The following is a 16870-nucleotide window of genomic DNA, read 5'->3' as shown; positions in this document are numbered from 1 at the left end:
CTTTTAAAAGAAGGAAATGATACAATGGAAGAGATGGACTCAGTCTCTGTCTGTGAAATGGAAGATGCCCATATTGATATGTACTCTCTCTGAAAATATGTGAAACTCCCTCCTGCCAACACCCCATTCACACAAACCAACCTCCTTGCTTTTGGTGCTGCTGTTTTGTCCTTGGTGTAAACTGTAACACATACAGTAATTGTCTAGGGGTTCCCGATAAAAAAGAAAAGAAAATCATAGTCAACATTTCACAATATTAAGTCTCGTAATCAAATTTGCAGTGAAGGCAGTTCCAAGGAATACAGTGGCCTATAAAAAGTGAGAAAACAAAAACTTTCCCACACATTTACATACTTATGCAAGACAAGGGAAGCTTTACACAATTTTTCAATGTCAGGATTTATGATGTTATTTTAACAAACATTTAATAGAATGAAAATAAAATGTTGCCCAACTTGTACAAGTGATAACCAAACTCTTACATCATGTGAACCAGTGAGGACAATGCTCTTAAAATTTAAGCTGCTCGGTGATTTAGAATAATCAGGTGTAAAACTGATAACTTATGCAATAAAATAAATTAATTCTGGAAAATTAATTAGAAGACTCTATAAAGTTTATCAGTTAGCTTCTTGAAGTGAAATGCCACAGATGTTAGAAGTTAAAGGTCTAGCAAAATTAGAAAAAGAATGATAAACAGTAGTCTTTAAAAACAGACTGTTGAAGGAATGAATGTTTGTTTTTCTTTATTTCATTTTAGCTGGTCATATTGTTTTCCTTGGTATTTTTTGCTTTTTGTTGTTGTTTCTCTCTCTCTCTCTCAAGCCCTCTTACCCCCTGCATTTCTTCTGTCCCTAACCTTTCCCCTCAATCATGCCTACCATTATAATCTAAGCTGTCAGATCTGTCACTGAAAGGTAGCAGCTATATTGAGAAAACCAGTTAGACTGGTTCAACAGCTACACTAGTGTTTGCTGTCTGCAATGGCACTGTGACACTAGAGGGTGACATTTGGGGATACATTGGTACTTTTAGCCTTTCTCACAGTATATGCAGTCACAGTAATGGCTCTTGCACCTCTCAAGACACTCACCTACCAGTTATGTATAGGCCTGAATAGAGTCAAGTTGGTTCTTGGATGGTGTCAGATCTGTCCGTTCCCTGTGCCTCACCATATACCCCAGCCTCTAGAATAGCAAAGAATGAGAGAGAAAGATAAAATAGAAAACATCACTTTATTTTTATATTTTATAATATGATTTTTTTTCACAGGAATTCACCTGAAAAAAAACAGGGGAGGGAAAGGAAGTCTTATGCAGCAGTCACTGCTTGCAAATGTATTTACACACATGCACACACAATGCAGTGTAAACACAATGGAATAAATGAATCAAAAGAATAAAATCAATATACCTACAGTACCTCACTGAGCACCTCTGCCCAAAGGCAACAGTGATTACCATAGTACGCTCTAGGCCCAGAGACGGTCTGACAGTAGAAACTTTTGACCTTTCATCATGTCATCTGCTATAGTGAGAGCATAGCAAGGTATATCTCCTGCTCCTCACAACGTGTGTGTGTGTGTGTGTGTGTGTGTGTGTGTGTGCACACGCACAAGACAGAGCTATTTGAGGAGCAAACAAAAAGGTGAGCAGGTGCAAATAAACTTTAGGCATCTGGTCCAGGGAAATCCAGGAAGCTGTGCCTGGAATTGTACTGTTGGTACAACAATCCATAGGCTTGGCAATGGTATCGGGGGAGAGAGTGTGTGTGTGTGTGTGAGAGTGAGTGTGAGAGAGAGACTGGGTTGGATGGAGGGGAGGCATATTGCCTGCACATGAAACAGGATAACTAGTGTGGATGTACTGCACTATAGCAACTTACCCTACTTAAATAATAGTGGTGCAAGATGTAATGGTGCAATTGTCTAGTATGATCCTTTAGACATTCATGACACATTGAGTAATTTTAGTCCCAACAAGAGTTATACGTCTTCTTTATTTTGGCTGCCAACTCCTGTCCTCCGTTTTTGCTTTTTTTAATTACTCTAAAATCTTTTGTCACCATTCACAACAGTTAATTGTTTCAGTCAGGGATTTAAGGTGGTAATTCAACAGTTAAGGTCTTGATCCGTGCAAATATTTATGCATGTGCTTAACTTTATTCACTTTGACTGCAATGGGATTACTCTCAGGTATAAAGTTAAGCATATTCATAAGTGTTTGCAGAGTTTCAAATCTTGGCTGAATTTTGATGTCACTCCTCACCCCAACACTCACAAAAGAACCTCATTGCCCTGAAATTTTGCTTGATTAGTCTTAAACCAGAGGAGGATTCTTTTTTCTTTGAAACAAGTTACGGAAGATGCTTTTAGTTATAAGTATAGAAAAAATATAGTGGGCTTTTTTGTTTGATTTTAATTTGTTCTACTAAACTTTTTTCCTACAAGAACTCAAAACTGTGCACCAACTGCAAAAAGCTTAAAAGCACAAATTGGTTCATTGTGGAATGTGGACATAACTGTCATTTCTGAAACACGGTGGAATGAGAATAATCAATGGGCTCTCATACTTGTTTACTATGAACTATAAGAAAGAGAGATTACCCTGTAGAGTTGGAGAAGTAATGGTAAAGTATTCCATCAGGAAGTGAAGTTGAGGTGGAAAGTGTTGCTACACTGTCTGACATCCCATGCATTCTTTCCCACCCTCTGCTTGCTGTGACAGATGGGAGTCGAGGAGAAGAAGACAAGGTGCTTTTCTCCCTCTGTTCTGGCCTCCACTGTCACAAGCCTCCCACCCACTCTGCTGTAGTGGGTGAATTTCTCTTGGATCTGTTAATTGGATGTGTACTCTTCCTGCTGCTCTTTGGGAGAGGGACCATAACTCCCCCCCCCCCCCCCTTCCCAGAGGTGGGGTCTAAGAGGGAGAACAGCTTTCTTTTCACTGCATGGGTGTCTAGCAACATTTTCACTCCCTCGTGAAGATGGAGATGATGGCATCTGGTGACACTTCCTCTCTTCCCCAGTAAGGAGGAGCGGTAGTAAAGAATAATCTTCTCTTCAGTCCCTGAAGTGGGGCCCAGCAGATCCCACACAGCTAGGTTCAATTTCTTAGCATTTTCTGAGAGTTGCCTAAGTCCAGACAGAACGAGCAGTGCTCCAGTCATCAGGTTTCACCAGCAAATCTGAGAATGTGGGAATACTGATCTCCCACTCCAGGGCTGAGGCTCCAGGGGGAAACATACCAACACATTTTGACTCTTGTGTTTCATGCTTTCTATAGAAAGAAAATTTCCAGATGGAGAGAATGTAAGGTAGAGTCTATATGGATAAAAATCCAGAGTCTTAAGAATTTAAACATACTGCTGGTTTGCGCTTCAGAACAGTGATAGTGAATATAGTGAAGGCTGAGAAATCTTAGGGTTGCAACAAAATCTACAGGAACAGTTATAAAAGGTAACTTGTGCTATCCAGAGATAAATGGTGTTGTTTAGCCATTGGGGTAATGATGTCTCAGTACCATCAACCATGGAACAGTTCATTCTGGAGAAAAGCAGAGGAGAAGCTACATTTGATGTAGGTCTGAGGAACCCACAGGAATCAATCCCAGGAAGTACTGTAAATGTACCGAGACAATAAATAATGGGAAATCCATTATAATTATCTTTGAGACATCTAATCAGGAGAATCAATCCAAGGGCTAGCGCTGTGAGACTGAACTTTAAGCAGGGTGATTTTAAAAAGACCCAAAAGACTGGTTAAGTTAGTAAGTTAGTAAGAAGCAGCCTAAAGGAAAAAGTTAGAAAATTCAAATCCATAAAATCCGCATGGAGGAGCTTTTATCTGTCTGAATAAGCATACTTATGCATGAATGTGTGTATTTGGTTGCCAAAAAAATTTATATATATATAATATATATATATAAAATTTTTATATATCATATTATATATAAAATTTTTTGGCAACCAAATACACACATTCATGCATAAGTATGCTTATTCAGACAGATAAAAGTTTATATATATAGTTTGGCTTCTTGGAAAGCAATATATTCATGCACAGAATTATTTGGTGAGAATGTGACAAGACAAAATGGAATCTAAAATCAGCTAGTAGACAATAAATCTGGCTCATGTCTTTCTCCATCAGTTGTGAAGGAAACCCTGCTATTTTTAAATCTAGAGTCCGTGAACTTAGCCAAATAGAATGGTCTTGTGCAAAAGAGAACAAGAAAAGATTTTAAAAAGTCTTAACATTTACTATGCCTGCTTACTTTCTATGGCTCTCCCTAAAGTCCTCAATCCTCCTTTAGAAAAGCAATGCTTCGGTGACTCTTTTCAGCTGCTGTTTCTGTTGATAATGGTTAAGTTATCGAGTTAGGAACTAAAAACGTATCAGAGGCATGAGTCTATTATACTTTGTACACTTTTACCCACCTGTGCAAATCAGAAGGGTAGCACTTTGCACAGGTATAGGGGCCTGATCCAAAGCTCATTGAAATCAAGATAAAAGGCACTGGAGGCCCCATGCGTTCTTAGACTGAACACAAAATTCAAATTAAATACTTGCACTCACCCTTTGCCAGAACCCATAGTCACAAATATGTTTGTAGAATCAATTGGTCAAAACACTATACATTTGTAAAAAATCATGATTTGGCAATAGACAATTAACAGAGTAAAAAGCTAAATCATGATTTTATGAATTGTAATGAATAGGTCAACCACGTCTATCTGCAATTGTGGAAAATTCTATAGTAATCTTGTTTTAATATTGGAATTTTAAAAAATAACTAATATAAAAAAATAAAGTTTAAGAATCCTGAAGGTTGCCACATTGGCAGGAAGTGATAGAGTAAGGCTAAAGGCAAATTGCTCTGCAAGAACAAAAGAAATCTCTGTGTGCATTTTAGTGAATGGGAACAGCATGTGACTTTAAAGGTTATTTTCAGGTAGGGCTCAAAGTGAAAAATTGATCCAGTAAAAGTCTATCTGAACTCCCAGCTACCCCCTCTGTACTTTGTATTTATCTGCATTTGCCCCCCAATTAACATCTAATTTATCTACACATCTGCAGTGACTTTACCCTCCGACCTCTGCTATGTAAAACCATTAATCCTATGTGCTAGCTTTAATTTAAATAATCATAGACCTCATTTGCAGAAATAGAGAATGTATATTAGAATAATTCTATACTTAGGACCAGATAGTTAACCGTTTATATCCATTAGCATTTATTTGCACAGTGGAAGAAAATCCTTCATAATCTGTCCACTTTCAGCGCCCTCCCCCCCCAAAAAAGTTGGCATTACATTGAAACTTAGCTGATTTAAGTATAAATATCATTGTTTTATATTTTTCAGAATGATTACATAGTATCTTACCAAAAAACGACATGCAAACACAAAGTATATGCATATAATGCAAAGGACTACATTTAAAGCAACATCTCAAAAATATTTTAGGCAGTTCAGAAAATCTTCCAAAAGTTAAAAGCTATAGACGGGAATACAATACACAAAAGGACTTTGATCAGTACTAATTATTAGTAATTGGTTATAAAGTGCTTCTTGTTATTTATAAGGAACAATACCATATATCTCATTATAGGTTTATTCAAGAAACAGTGGCTTCTCTATAGTAACATCATTCAAACCACCTAGTTCCTCTACACTCAAACACTCTTTCTTATCATTAGGTTGAAGCTTTGGCTTAACATCTTGAACTAATGTTTTCTGATCAACCAATAACCTAATATAGCTAAAAATACTAATGAAACATTAATTCCAACAAATTTAAAGACAGTCCAGAACATTAATATTTTTTTTCCTGTAGGCTTTGGTAATGTAGGTTAGACCTGTAAAAATATAAATTTGGAAGAAGAAAAAAAATTCAGATTCCCTTTGTGACATCACACCACTTTTGTAACTAGTTCCTGATCTTTTGGCAGTGAGAAAGTAACAATGAAGGGATGGTATAAAGAAGTATTAAGATTCACTGCTATAGAGTCAAAATGGAAAGGTATCTGATAACTTGATCTCCAGTTATGTCCCTGGGACTGGTCTATGGAGGAGAACTTCCATGCACAGATCTATCTATTCCACACAGAAAGGTGAGTTGGGAGGGTCTTGACATCAATGACAGTGGATCATCAGGCTTTGGCAAACTGGTGGTGGGTCTGGGTGCGGCATTTATTGTCTCCCTGGCACCCAGCAGAGTTCCCAAGAAAGCTAAGAGTGGTTCTGGGGGCAGCTATGGCCAAGGGAGTTCTAGGTGTCCCAAGCTGCCAGAGAGTGGAGGGCAGGCCTGCAGGATGTCCTGTGTTCCAAGCAAACCATGAGAATTCACAGAATTTGGGGGGGCCTCACCCTCATGTCCTTTGTGCTTGGGGACTTTAGTTCTGTGATGGAAGAATGCAGAAAAAAATTCCATGACAAAAAGTTAATGGTGTTTCCTGTGTCGGTTCTGTACAGTTGGGAAACTATCACATCATATGTAGATAATGAGGAATTTAATTTTTATTCTAATGCAATTTCTAATAGCATTTTTATATATCCATTTCTTCTAAAACTTTTGATAATCCTCAGAACTCTTGTATTACATGATGTAGCATTATTTTCTGGTGATTCAGTTTTATGGTATAGATTACCTACTAGAACTTTAACAAGCACTGTACAGCTTTAAGTCTGTATTTTTACTTCTGTGGGTTTTCCCCCTTATATTTTCTTCTATAGAATCAGCTTATATAAACTAAATAAATCTATTTTAGATCCTGACAAATCAAACCATGCCTTCTTGTATAATAGATTATATATATTTTAGTGAAACCTTAGATAGTGGTAGAGGAAAGGATCATTTATCAATCACTCATTTTGCATTAAGAGCTCTTGTAGCTATAAAGAAAAGTGATGGGGACTGAGAGACAAGAGAGGTCTGTTTTTCCTTTAGTTTGTTAGACATTTTAATCTACTATTCACAGATATCTGAATTAGTTTGGGAGAGTTGTTTAAATACAATGTAATCATCTTGCCCAGCTAAAATATTAAATTGGCCAAGATAGGACCTGTGGTGAGGGTGAGGAATTTTTTTTTAAAGCCTCTTCCCATCTAATATAATCTGACCAGAGAAAAGAAGTGACTTCCAACCTCAGATAGTTTGGCAGAAGAAGCAACAAGTGAGGAAACAAACCCATCTCAAGGCCAAACTAGTAACTGCCTTTGGAAAAGCAGAACAAGATAGAAATGTTCTAAAGCATCTCCAGCGATGGAACTGTGGGGGGATGGAGGCAGCCACAATAGCTATGGAGGAAATGTCCCCTGTGTTAAATAGGCAGGGCTGGCTGATGGGCAGCCTATGTACCAACAGCAGTAGCAGCTATGAAGGCAAATTGGGGTGTATTTTGACCCTCTTCCTCTTCCAGGCATAAATATATGTCAGAATTTTATGTTTAATAGTGGCATGTGCAACCACACTAGATATTTTAAAATGACAAGAGTTATCAGCCCTCCTGTTTCCAGATAAAAGCTTGATCACTTGCTACTGGCAGTGTCAGGAAGAAATTCCCCCACATGGTATGTTGTTGAATATTTAAGTTCTTTTTGGATTGGGGTACCACTTCCTCTGAAGGATCCTGCATTGGCCGCTCCAAGGGGCAGGACCTATTCTGGTATAGCAATTTCTATGTTCCCATGCCATACTCTTGTACACCTATGCTATTACTGAGTAATGCTGCATAGTAGGGCAATGGTCTTTTTTTTATTCAGATTATGAAACTGCTGGAATTTTTAATCTATATATAAAGCAACAGATTGTGGAAAGGCTTAATCTTGAATTAAAAAGGAAGTAAAAGTACCTCTGCTTTAGTTTCCTCTCTTTCCTGTATTTAAGTTTTCTCTGATGTTGTATTTTGTAAGTGATATTTTGTGGTGGTGGAGTGAGAGCTCTTGACCAAATATCATAGCCATATAAATGTGTAGGGAAGATGTAACTTACATTGCTGCTGTGGGAATGTAGCAAAGAATAGCTATAATTTTTATGAATGAGGATTGTATTTATCATCTGCTACATATACATCAGATTGCATTCTTCTCTTCATGCTTTATGCACATACATCTAGAGCAGAATGCACTTCATTTACTTTTCTTCTGTATATGTCAATGTGGATATAACTAACAGACAGGATGCGGGGTTTGTTTTTGTCACTTTTGGCATGCTACATCTATTCCATTCACAATGCCCACTGTAGGCAGAACAAGAACACAGGAGTTGCACTATATCAAGTCAGACCATTGGTCCATCAGATAGAGTAATTTGTCTTCAGTAGTGACCAATGCCTGATGCTTGAAAGGAGTACTCATACCAGAGTACTCCAATCGTCCATCTAGTCCATTATTCTGTCTCAACTGTGGCAATACCAAATGTTTCAGAGGAAGATGTAAAACCTGCTATCCAAACTCACCTAGCTACTTATGCAGGGTTGCACATATGGGAGGATGGGAGGGTATTCCTTCCTGACCTGTGTTGACGTCTACACCCTGAATATTGTCCTGGAGGGCATTCTTCTTCAGTTTTGGTTGATCAGCCATCCTGGTTGATCAGCCACCCTCTTTGAGCTCCTCTGAAAATAATATTAAGCTTTTCTCTTCTGGTTCTTGTCCTTTTTCTGTTTACTACCCCAATGATCTCTCATTAATATTGGTTTTCTCATACTGTATGAACTGTGTGTATGTAACCACTTGGCTGTCACACAGTATGTTTCTATAGAAATGCCTTCATGTAGAAAGGGAGGGAAATGACCTTATAATTAAATTAATACTTTGTTCTTAAAGAAGCCTCATAAGGGTTGTGAGAAACTTTCAAAACAAATTATTAAAACATTTCTTTGATTTCTTTGTAGATTCTGGACAATCAGGAAGTCCAAGCCACAATGATCCTGCCAAGAATCCACCAGGTAAATATGAGTTCCAGGACATGTGCAATGTAACATTGTTTGAGAACAAAGATACTACTGTTAATAGTTAAAAGAGTGGATAATTGGTCAGCAACCTATTTTGCACTGCTAAGTACATATAATCAGGACACACTGTGATTATATTAGCTCTTTTGAAGTGGCAAATTCCTTGATTGTAGTTTCATCAAGATTCATTTAATCACAGGAATTTTTCTTTCTGTTCCTGCTTCTTAAAAGTTAATAAGTGGGGGCTGGGCTGAGGGATAGGAGGCAATATCCTGAATCACAGTTCTCTGATAATCCTCCAAAGGCTGAAGTTATTGTTATACCAGGGCAATAAAAATATTGCTCTTTCTTTAAAGTTAGTGACCAATTCTACAAGAACGTTTGTTGCTGCAATTTTATTTTATGCATGCATTGTAAATATACATATGCTTAGTTTATAGACAAGGTGGTCAACTCACAGTAATTTTAAAAGCTCGATTGTTAGTAGTTGGGTTTCTTTTAAGTGATTCCAGTGATTATATGTGAATAGTCTCTACAAGAATTTCACCAAAAATAAAGGAATCAAAAGAAAATCAACACTAGACTTTGCTTTCCACATTGTTTAGGCCAAACACTAAATATTTTGATGTAGTCATTCTAGGGCTGAGAATGGGCTATTCCATCCAATGTCTGGTAAATCTGCTTCAGAGCGTCAATCTTGATTTTTAAATAACATTGGTTTTGTGTAATTATTCACAGGGTAAGACAAAAGAAGTAATATCAGAGTCCTCCTCTCCCTAGGATTTTTCTTTGTTGGTCATGAGAGACACCCCTCCAAGTGAAGCATTACTGTATCCTCTCATTTCGGCCTTAGCAGAGGTGTCTGTCTGGAATGAATTTAGGGTTAATGTCATTTGCTTTTTTTCTGATAATGGAGTGAATCCCAGCATCAGTCTGATCAAGAGCTAGCTGGGTGATGTTGGAATGTTGCATGTACATAAATATTTTCTGGGTGCAGATGAGGAGCAACAACTTACTCTGGAAACTCTGAAATGGTTTAATATTCGGTGTTGATTAAACTGTTCTTGTAGCATGTTGCAGTATGGCCGTCGTGTGTGACTGTGTAAAATGGGAGAAATCCTGGTTATATAATGTAAAAAAAAAAAAAAAAAAAAAGCAAATTGGTTATATAACATAAAAAGCATAATCTGTAAATTTTTAAAATTTAAAATTTACAAAGCAGAGTACCTCGTGTAGTATGAGATTTTTTGTATGAACATAGATTTCTAGCTGAGGATCGTTTTGGTTTACATTAAAGTTTGAAGCCTCTTTTGTTGAGAGACCTTGATACTGTTTCCCTCCAAGTTTTGTGGGATATCTGATTTGTTTTTTATTTCACTACAAAATACGATGTGTAGCACAAATTATATTATGTAGTGCTTTAAAAATGCAAAAGCAACAACAAAAAAGCTTAAATTCCAACAGCATGGAAAGTTCTTCCAAGTCCTTTGCTTTATTTTCCTTGAAGAAAGTTGGAGTTTTCCAAAACTCAAATTGTTGAGCCTTAGAAAAATCTTTTAGTCTAGTCTCTAATAAAGTTTTAATAATCTATTTGTGCAAGCTCCAGAGAGAATCCAAATGTTTTTGTAATCCTCTTCTGCCATTTTTAATATATTTCTTGTGTATGTGTATGTATAATCATAATAATTAATTAATGCGACATTAAGGTTGAGAAATCAATCAATACAAAAGTCAGGAAGTACAGATTTAAAGACAAATGATTGACTTTATCTCATCCTGCTTATGTAGCCATTAAAGTATGGGTCTCTTTATATCATGGCATTATTTATCATAAACCACAACAATTATCACAAAGTGGAATTTGTTTTTCAACTGTACATGGCTGTATGTACTATTATGTACTGTGGTTTAATACAGACTCTGCATCTGTGCTGAAAAATAAGAATTTTGTTTTCAAAGAAAAAACAAGCATTTGTGAAGTGATTATAGACATAATGGACACAAAAGAAAGGTGTTATATCAAATAAAACTGATCTGCATGATCAAATATTAATGTATAGATTATCATGATTGAAAGCTCTTTGGGACACAGATTCATTTTATTGTATTGTGCAGCGCCTTCCATAATGAGGCCTTCATCTCTGGTTGTGGCCTGTCATTTCTACCCTAACAAAATAATAATAATAGACTGTTAGTATAGTAACAAGTGTAAAAATTGTGTTGCAACTAGTCTTCCTTATGTCTAATTTTAAGAAAGAAAAGTGCCTACCTTTATAAAAGATAAAGTAAAGCTATCTACTCTTACAAGATAATGACTCTGTGAAGGTGAGTTTGAAACAGCTGAGGACTTGCTTCTGGTCAAGGGCAGAAGGCTGAATTAGGACTGACAATCTCTACATTCCCAGTTTACAAGAACTATAGTGTGGGCTAAGAACCATAGCTGCAATCACATAAGAAATAACTAGGGAATCAGCAGGGAGACGTTCCTGCAAGCACAAGATCTCCCTCGTCATAGGTCTCTCCCGGCCTTGACACCTATTCCTTTCCTTCTCTCTACATTCTCTTCTGCCTTCTTCCCTCACCCCACCAAAATCACCCCAGCATCATGTAAAATAATAGTTTTTAAGAATGAAAATTAAAGCTTGGATCCATATCTGTACACAGGCTACATTCTATTACATGATAGTATATAAGGTATTCTTTCTCTATATCATATGTGCAAAAGAAGTGAAGTTAAGGATGATCTTTCAGCCAAGAGCAAATTGAAAAAGGAAAACAGGGAACTCAGCATTAACTACACTGTTTGTGACCAGTCAACATGAGGCTATAATTTTTGTATGTATCATTTCTTTTTGGTTTTAGGTGATCCTACACTGAATAAGTTCACTGTACTTATCTCAGGGCTGGTCCACACTAACTCCCCAGTTCGAACTAAGATACACAACTTCAGCTACGTAAATAATGTAGCTGAAGTTGAAGTATCTTAGTTTGAACTACAAGGTACTTACCGCGGGTCCACACGCGGCAGGCAGGCTCCCCCGTCGACTCCGCGTACTCCTCTCGCGGAGCAGGAGTACCAGTGTCGATGGCGAGCACTTCGGGATTGATTTATCGCATCTAGACAAGACGCGATAAATCGATCCTAGAAGATCGATTGCTTACCTCCGAACCCGGAGGTAAGTATAGACGTACCCTAAGTTACAACTTGTGGACATAATCCAGCAATAAATGTCCATGGCCTTCCAAGTTGTTCCGTCCTCAGGAAGTCATGGATGCTGGCACTGTGTCAGGCCAGCCTAGCCAGAGGAAAGGTTGATCTGGCTTGGAAGGGAAATAACAAACAAACCTGCCCCTCCCAAACTTCTGCAATATGGAGGGGTGGACGTAAGTGACTGTAGGGAAGGAGTGCTCCTGTAAATGAACTAGCTGCCCCTGAAAAATAGAAGGCTATATCTTGCTTCACTTGAATCCTTTCCTCTGATTACAGAGGAGGGTTGGGCAGGCATACATCTGGGTGTCATCTGCACATCGATGATGCATGAACCCATAGGCATTGCACAATTTCCCCATAGGGTCTTACGTAGTTGTTAAAAAGAAGGGAAGAAAGCATTGAGGCTTGTGGGACTCTACAAGACTGTACGATGTAATGAGGAGAGGTTCATCACTATGAGATTTTTTAGAGAGGAATGACTGCTGTCCCATTGCCATTAAACCTCAAATGTGTTTCATTGGCACACATAGTCACTGGTGTCAAAAGCCACAGAGCATATTAGCGCAGAGGTTTGATTTCTGTTCCAGGCCAGGAGAAGGTTGACCATCAGTGCCAAAAGGCCCATTCCTGTATCATGTTTTGATCTGATGCCTGGATATGAAGGAGCCAGCATGTTGGCAGAGGATAGGTGGTGTTAGAGTTTGGATGCCACTACTTTCTTAAGGATTTTGCCAAGAAAAAAGAGGTTGGAAACTGAGTGGTAGCTGGCGAGGCTGTTGGTATTAAGAATGGGTTTTTCCAGGTTTGGCTAAACTACTGTGTTCTTAGGGTGTCTGGTAATTTGCCTTCTTAACCAAGAAGGGAAGGCAACACCACTTGCCAAACAAAAGACCATTAAGTGCACTTGCTGGAATTCTTTAAAATATATTCCTAAAAATACACTGAATGTTTTGATAGTATAATACAGTGTTAAGATTGTGTAGCTTGCGGTGGGAGTGGTATGTAGCTTTTGTAGCAGGATTCCAGGGGTGTCCTCCTTTAAGTTTTATTTTTCAATGTCTTTCATGTGGTACATTGCAAAAGCACCAAACTTGTTCTTTAGAAGTCTCTTTGAGTCCTAGTTTTAAAGGTCACCTCTCTGCGGGGATAGTTTTGCAATATCCAAAAGAGACAGATGAACCCCACCCAAGTCAGAGACTTTCTTGGTCCCCAAATATGAGTTTGAACACTATTGTAGTATATAGAGCTGTTAACGCCCCTTGCCATTCACTCTTTCTCTTTGTATTGGATTCATAGCCTAAGGCAACCTCAGATAAATGAGCCAAACCTTAAGCTCTAGTGTCCATTGCAATATATACAGAGACATGGAAAAGAGAAGGTGTGCGCTGAAGAGAAAGGACATGATCCTCCATTAAGTTCGTATGTGAGACATGTAAAAATTGCCAAGGGAAGTGAAAAGCCCTAAATACCCAGAAATATTAATAAAAATGTTGATATAAGCACCAACCCCGACAACTCCAGTACTGTATTTAACTACCGAATCCAGGCTCTCTAGTTCTGTATAGAAGCGTTTCTGGAGTTTTTCCATTCTTACAGATTGCTGGATGAAGTAAATTGTTACTCTCTTTGGTTATTTAAGGCTGCTGGCTAGCAGAGTTGATTTACTTGTACATTAGTATCAATATTGCTGAGTGGTTATTATAAATGTAATTATTGCTATGGCCTGAAGAGCTTTTGTATGGGAGTTTAAAAAAATGTTAAATAAAAATAAATAAATAATAACCAGCAATATTAACATAGCAAAATAGCTAACTATTCTATTCTTTCCTCCCCAGGTTCCTGGGATATAGAAATTAAATCAAATGCAGGGTTGTAAATAAATTTTGAGGACCCAAGAAAGATGGGGACTGTAGGAAAACCTGAAGGCCGGGAGGGAATAGAGACCACTTTTTATTCCTATTAGTGCTGGCAGGGCAAACCTCTGACTATGCAAATATCTCTTGTGGCTACAGAGCCTATCAGGCTGTCTGAGCACTTCCTTGGGTCAGCAGCCATGGGGACTATATTCCCCTGGATCAGGCCCTAAATCCTTTATAATAATTTCTCCATTATTAGCCATTTAGAAAGAAGAATTTGGTGATTTCATTTTTATAACATACAGCTTCAGAATTAATCTTTAAAGAACAGGTGATCTCAGCCTTTACAAATCTTTTCAAAATTTAATCAGCAAATTTCCTTGAATTCTGGGTGACTCTGAGCACAGATGGTTGCTTTATTTTTATTGTATTGCAAGTTACCCTCTTGTGGGTGAGGAATTGACCCTCTAATTAATAGGAATAGAAGAGAAGTTTCATTGTAAAACTCCCCTGCCTCCCCACTGTAAGCAGCTTTTCTTGAGCAAGCAATGATGCCATAATATTAGTTTAGGGTATTAGGCAGAATTTTATTGAAACAAACAAATGCTATCAGAACTGTTTTGAATTCGGCTTTATCAACTTGGGAGTGAATATTTTAATATGTATGTGCTTGCTTTTTCCTGTGTGCCTGCAGCCATACCATCTCAGATTGTGATCTTGATCAGTTTAAAGTTAAGCTTCAAGATAAGTTGCAAGGATTGGGTTGGTCAGGGCTTGACATTTTTGGAAACTTTCCCTTCCCAGAATGCTACAAGTGGTAATGTCAGTGATGGAGGGCATATCTTCACTTGGGAGGAGGGAGGAAAAAAGGTATGTTCTCAACTCACGTTAGCTAACCTGGGTTAAAATAGAAGCGAAGAACTCGGCTGTTAACTTGGGTTAGCAGCTCAAGTTTAACCTAGGCTTTAACTCACACTGCTAACCTGACTTAAAAGCTGAGTTCTTGTGGCTTCACTACTATTTTAAAATTTAGCTAACCCAAGTCAAGAACATACCTTTTTTTCTCTCTCTGAAGGCACCCTGAGAAGGTGATACTCTTCTCTCTGAACCTCTCAGTACTGTACCAGTGTTGCAGCATGGCGTTATGGGGCAGTATGCATCTGGTGGGTGGCATCTTTAAAATGAGGTCTTGACAATGTATAATCTTCATCAATTCCATGACACTTTTCACAAGAATAGGAGTTTTAGCCTGTAAATTCCCCCTATATTTTCAGCTGGTTATGGTACCCTTACTTTCTAATCTATTCTTTAATGTTGCTGTGTATTGTAAAATTGCTACTGACTTTTACTCCAGAGGTGACCACGTTGATGTGGTGGGTAAAATGATTCCTAGTCCTAGAGATACATAATCTAACATTTTTCAAAAATAGGTTCCTAAAGTTAGACTGCTAAGTTCTTATTTAGGCACTAAATCAGTAATCTTGATTTTTAAAGTGCTAAACACCTAGCTCCAGTTGACCCATTTTTTAAAATTGTGGTTGTAGTTTGTGAAACACTTCAGGATCCTTGGGGACAAAAGATGCTATATACATACGTTTTATTCCTTCTCCTTGCATTTCTTGCTGTGGCTTCAAGGCAATCAATCTGATGGCAGTGCTTCATTCAGTTAAAGTGAGTTTTCCCTTCTTGGAATTACAGCAGCATATTAAGGTTTTGTTGTGTGACCCCAGCTATACTATGAATCCTGTCAGGTCAGGGGCCCAGTTACAACGTGGGGGTCAAGGGACTGGGTTACTACACGGTTGTCCCCTGACTTTGTTACAACACAATTGCAGTTTCTAGTAAAAGCTCAATCTTAACCATGTAACCAGGTCAGGGGCAGCCATATTGTAACCCAATCCCCTGACTTAGTTATATTTGTAATGTAGACAGGACCTGCTGCATTCAACTTCTGCAACTAACATTGGTTAGTCCAGGGGTCGGCAACCTTTCAGAAGTGGTGTGCCGAGTCTTCATTTATTCACTCTAATTTAAGGTTTCGCGTGCCAGTAATACATTTTAACGTTTTTAGAAGGTCTCTTTCTATAAGTCTATAATATATAACTAAACTATTGTTGTATGTAAAGTAAATAAGGTTTTTAAAACGTTTAAGAAGCTTCATTTAAAATTAAATTAAAATGCAGAGCCGCCTGGACCAGTAGCCAGGATCTGGACAGTGTGAGTGCCACTGAAAATCAGCACGCGCGCCATAGGTTGCCTACCCCTGAGTTAGTCGGCTGCTTCAGTATTCGCATCATTCCCTTCCCCTCCATCCCCCCTCCGCCACTATCCTGTGAGAAACTCAGACTCCTTGTGAGCATGTTTGTTACTGTACTGTACGAAAACACACTAATAAAAGAATCAGAAATAAGCAGTACAATGTTTTAATGTTATTTATCATGACCTACTTTCCATAGTGTTACCAGGCTTATGTGGCAACATCCTTACTCGCATTGAGTAATATCGTATGCCCCCAGTAGTCCCATTGAAATGAATGGGCTCCCTGGAGAAGTGAGATATTACTCATGGTAAGGAATCTGATTCTCTGATGAAAGGACCAATAGAAGTGCCAAGTTTTATTGAAATCATGCGAGCTGTAGAGATAGAAAAGACCTATTAGACCATCCAGCATATTAGATTACCTATATTATAAAATCACTCCCTGCTGGGCTTCCTAGAGCACATTTTCTAGTGTTGTGTCCAGTGTTTACAAACGCTTGGGCTTCCTTCACTTCCCTTGGAGAGTGAAACCACAGCCTAATTGATCGCCCTGCTAAGAAGTTTTTCTGATATTACCTTATATTTCCC

At 38.1% G+C, this 16870-nt stretch overlaps 1 protein-coding gene across 7 annotated transcripts in view; it reads left to right on the top strand.

Moving 5' to 3' along the window:
- Window positions 1-16870, top strand: part of NFIB (nuclear factor I B) — a 226756-nt gene that overhangs the window by 128173 nt on the left and 81713 nt on the right. For all 7 annotated transcript variants that reach the window (XM_054031875.1, XM_054031874.1, XM_054031876.1 and 4 more), the window contains exon 3: window positions 8897-8950. In XM_054031875.1, coding sequence (XP_053887850.1) covers window positions 8897-8950 — 54 coding nt within the window. The remainder of the gene's footprint in view (window positions 1-8896; window positions 8951-16870) is intronic.

The sequence above is a fragment of the Malaclemys terrapin genome, chromosome 6 (genome assembly GCF_027887155.1).
Source record: "Malaclemys terrapin pileata isolate rMalTer1 chromosome 6, rMalTer1.hap1, whole genome shotgun sequence".
In the NCBI taxonomy this organism is placed as follows: domain Eukaryota; kingdom Metazoa; phylum Chordata; order Testudines; family Emydidae; genus Malaclemys; species Malaclemys terrapin.
The sequence above is the reverse complement of the archived record's forward strand: the minus strand, read 5'-3'. Positions and strand labels throughout refer to the sequence as shown.